Source organism: Gregarina niphandrodes (assembly GCF_000223845.1).
Source record: "Gregarina niphandrodes unplaced genomic scaffold scaffold00007, whole genome shotgun sequence".
Taxonomy (NCBI): Eukaryota; Apicomplexa; class Conoidasida; order Eugregarinorida; family Gregarinidae; genus Gregarina; species Gregarina niphandrodes.
Window position 1 is genome coordinate 19755 of NW_011645778.1, and position 2377 is coordinate 22131.

Below are 2377 nucleotides of genomic sequence, written 5' to 3' on the forward strand. Positions count from 1 at the left end.
CCCCCCCCAGTCGTTCAACTACCTTTGCAAAGCCGCCCAAATGCCCTTCAACTTGCCACGCTGATATATTACACTCACGGTGCCACCATTACCTTACCACCATTGCCTTACCACCATGACCTTACCACCATTATCACCTTATCACCATGACGCTGATATGTTGTAGTTGCTAACCAAGTACGACTTGTGTCTGTTGAGTTACACTTTATGTTTTGGTTTTGGTGCAAAGGAGTTGTTGGGTAGTTGTTGTACTCAACTGTTATATGAGTTAAGGGAAATGTGTGTGGAAGAGTTCGTTAAGTGTTGTGTACGACGACATCCGCTTCTAAGTGTGTTAGAGGAATCTATTTTGAAGGCATATTGCCAAGCTACATTTCATGGGATTTATCGCCGACTTGACTTCCCCTTTTGCTCCAGTCGCCTCATCCATACCATCGAAACCACTTACGGCGTCCGTTTCGACAAGAACTTCTTCCTCCGAGTCGAGGCTGCGACAACCATGGAAACTATCAACCGCTCCGGCCATACAGTAATTCCCGGTGTATGCTATCCCACCCGAGCCGGCTCCCGCACCACTACGGCGGCTCCCGTTGGCACCACTGCAGGGAATAATCCCCACTCGGAAAACCCAAAGCTCGAGAAGAAACCAGGTTCGATTCCGCACTCGGAATTACCAGAGGGCACCACAAAAGTTACTGAAGAAGACCAGTCGGGGGCAAGTCCGACTGCGTCACGGGCGAAGTGTGGTGCGTTGTTGGTCTCATGGAAGCATGACGAAGCCGCGGGCCGCGCTCTGATCCGGTCGTTGAGGCTCAGAACGGAGGTTCTAACGGCTTTGCTCCCGCCTGAGGAGGAAGGGGAGGGGGAGAATAGAGCGGTGGAGATCTGACCGTATGGGTATCGCACTCATGAAAGTCCCGCTACGGAGGTTCCAGTCCCGGTCAGGGGGTCCTGGTCGACGGGTCCCGGTGGCTAAGTCCGGGGGTGCAGAGTCGAACGCGTGATGGGTTGGGACTACGTGTCGGGTGCGGCGGAGTTTGGGGAAGGCGTGGCGGCGAGTTTGAGCACAATTCCCGCGCCGGAGGTTCGAGAGACGGCGAAGCCGGCGGCGGCGGCTCCGGCGGCGGAGGAGTCGTTTTGTTCGCCGCCAGAGTTGAAGTTGATGTTGGAACGGGAGGTTGCGTGCGGGCAGAAAGGTTGGTTGTTAGGTCGGAGTGTCATGTTACTCAAGGAGAGGCTGTTACTGTGCTATCGACAGCAGTATTTAAAGCACAGTTTGCATCCATCGGTGTTAACTTACAACCAGGCCTCGTTGCATTTCCAGTTGAGTCAGGCCTTCCATGCCAAACGGTGGGACGGTGTGCAGGCCTTAACCACCGCTGGCTACCGAATCCAGGAGGACACATTCGCACGGAAGTCTGACTCGGGCACCACTGCATCCGCCTTGCGACAATCGGAGACGTTTCTGGCGGGCATCTGGGCGGACGACGAGGTAGCGTTACGGATAGTGTTGAGCTCGTTGGCGCTGGACGATGTGTTGGCACACGCTTTTTGCAAGTTGAACATAGCGCGTTTCATTCAGGCCCCGAATCCGCCAAAGGAGACGTGTGCGGCAATTATGGCGGCGATTGTGGGCGACCTATCGGGTACGTACGAGACTTTGGAGAACGCGTTAAATGCCAAGAAAGTGCTCAAGCGACATCAGCGCACAATTGTGCGCGGCGCACTAGTCTTCTTATCTGAAACACTGACTCTCTTGGTTCAGTTCATCGTCGACTGTGCCAAAGCAGTGCTCATGCCTCATGGAAATGACGTCGAGGAAACCCGGTTGGAGCAACTTGCACGAATGCTAACCTTCGGTGTCTCGCATGTCGACAGTGTACTCGTCAACATGATCCGGACCGGACATACCCGCGAGGTCCGTCTCGTTCTAGAACTCGTAGTGAATCGCTCCGGAACACTCAGCCAAAAAGATCGCCAACGACTCCTTCAGGTGCTCCTCGGCTCATCAGACCCCCTACTCACCCGACTCACTAAAGAAGGACTTACAACCTCCGCACTCGAAGAAGGCATGAAGGAAACCATTCAAGCCCGCAAAGTTCTCGCCCAACTCTTCAGACCAGTCATCGACAAAATCAGCAAAGATGCACTCGGTGACCTACTCTTCGATTACAATTTCGCCAACGCCATACCCAACGGAACATATACATCCAACCAAACAAGCCCCTACGCGGAAGCCTTTCTACCACATGCTGGAACACAAGCTCTCATGAAACAACCAAAACCACCCACCACCATGAACCGCCGAACTGATCATGACAAACTGGCAGGTAACCGTCCCTTTGTCTCCGGAGTTGTTTCCCCCCTGCCCCCCCCC

At 54.1% G+C, this 2377-nt stretch overlaps 2 protein-coding genes across 2 annotated transcripts; both read left to right on the top strand.

The window, feature by feature from the left end:
• Window positions 1-277: 277 nt before the first annotated feature.
• Window positions 278-889, top strand: GNI_049380 (hypothetical protein; the record flags this gene model as incomplete). The annotated part of the gene is made up of 1 exon (XM_011131363.1): window positions 278-889. The coding sequence occupies one exon, from the start codon at window positions 278-280 to the stop codon at window positions 887-889; it is 612 nt and encodes a 203-aa protein (XP_011129665.1).
• A 114-nt stretch (window positions 890-1003) lies between these two features.
• Window positions 1004-2377, top strand: GNI_049390 (hypothetical protein; the record flags this gene model as incomplete). The annotated part of the gene is made up of 1 exon (XM_011131364.1): window positions 1004-2377. A coding segment is annotated over one exon (1374 nt), but the record flags the coding sequence as incomplete, so codon positions are not given.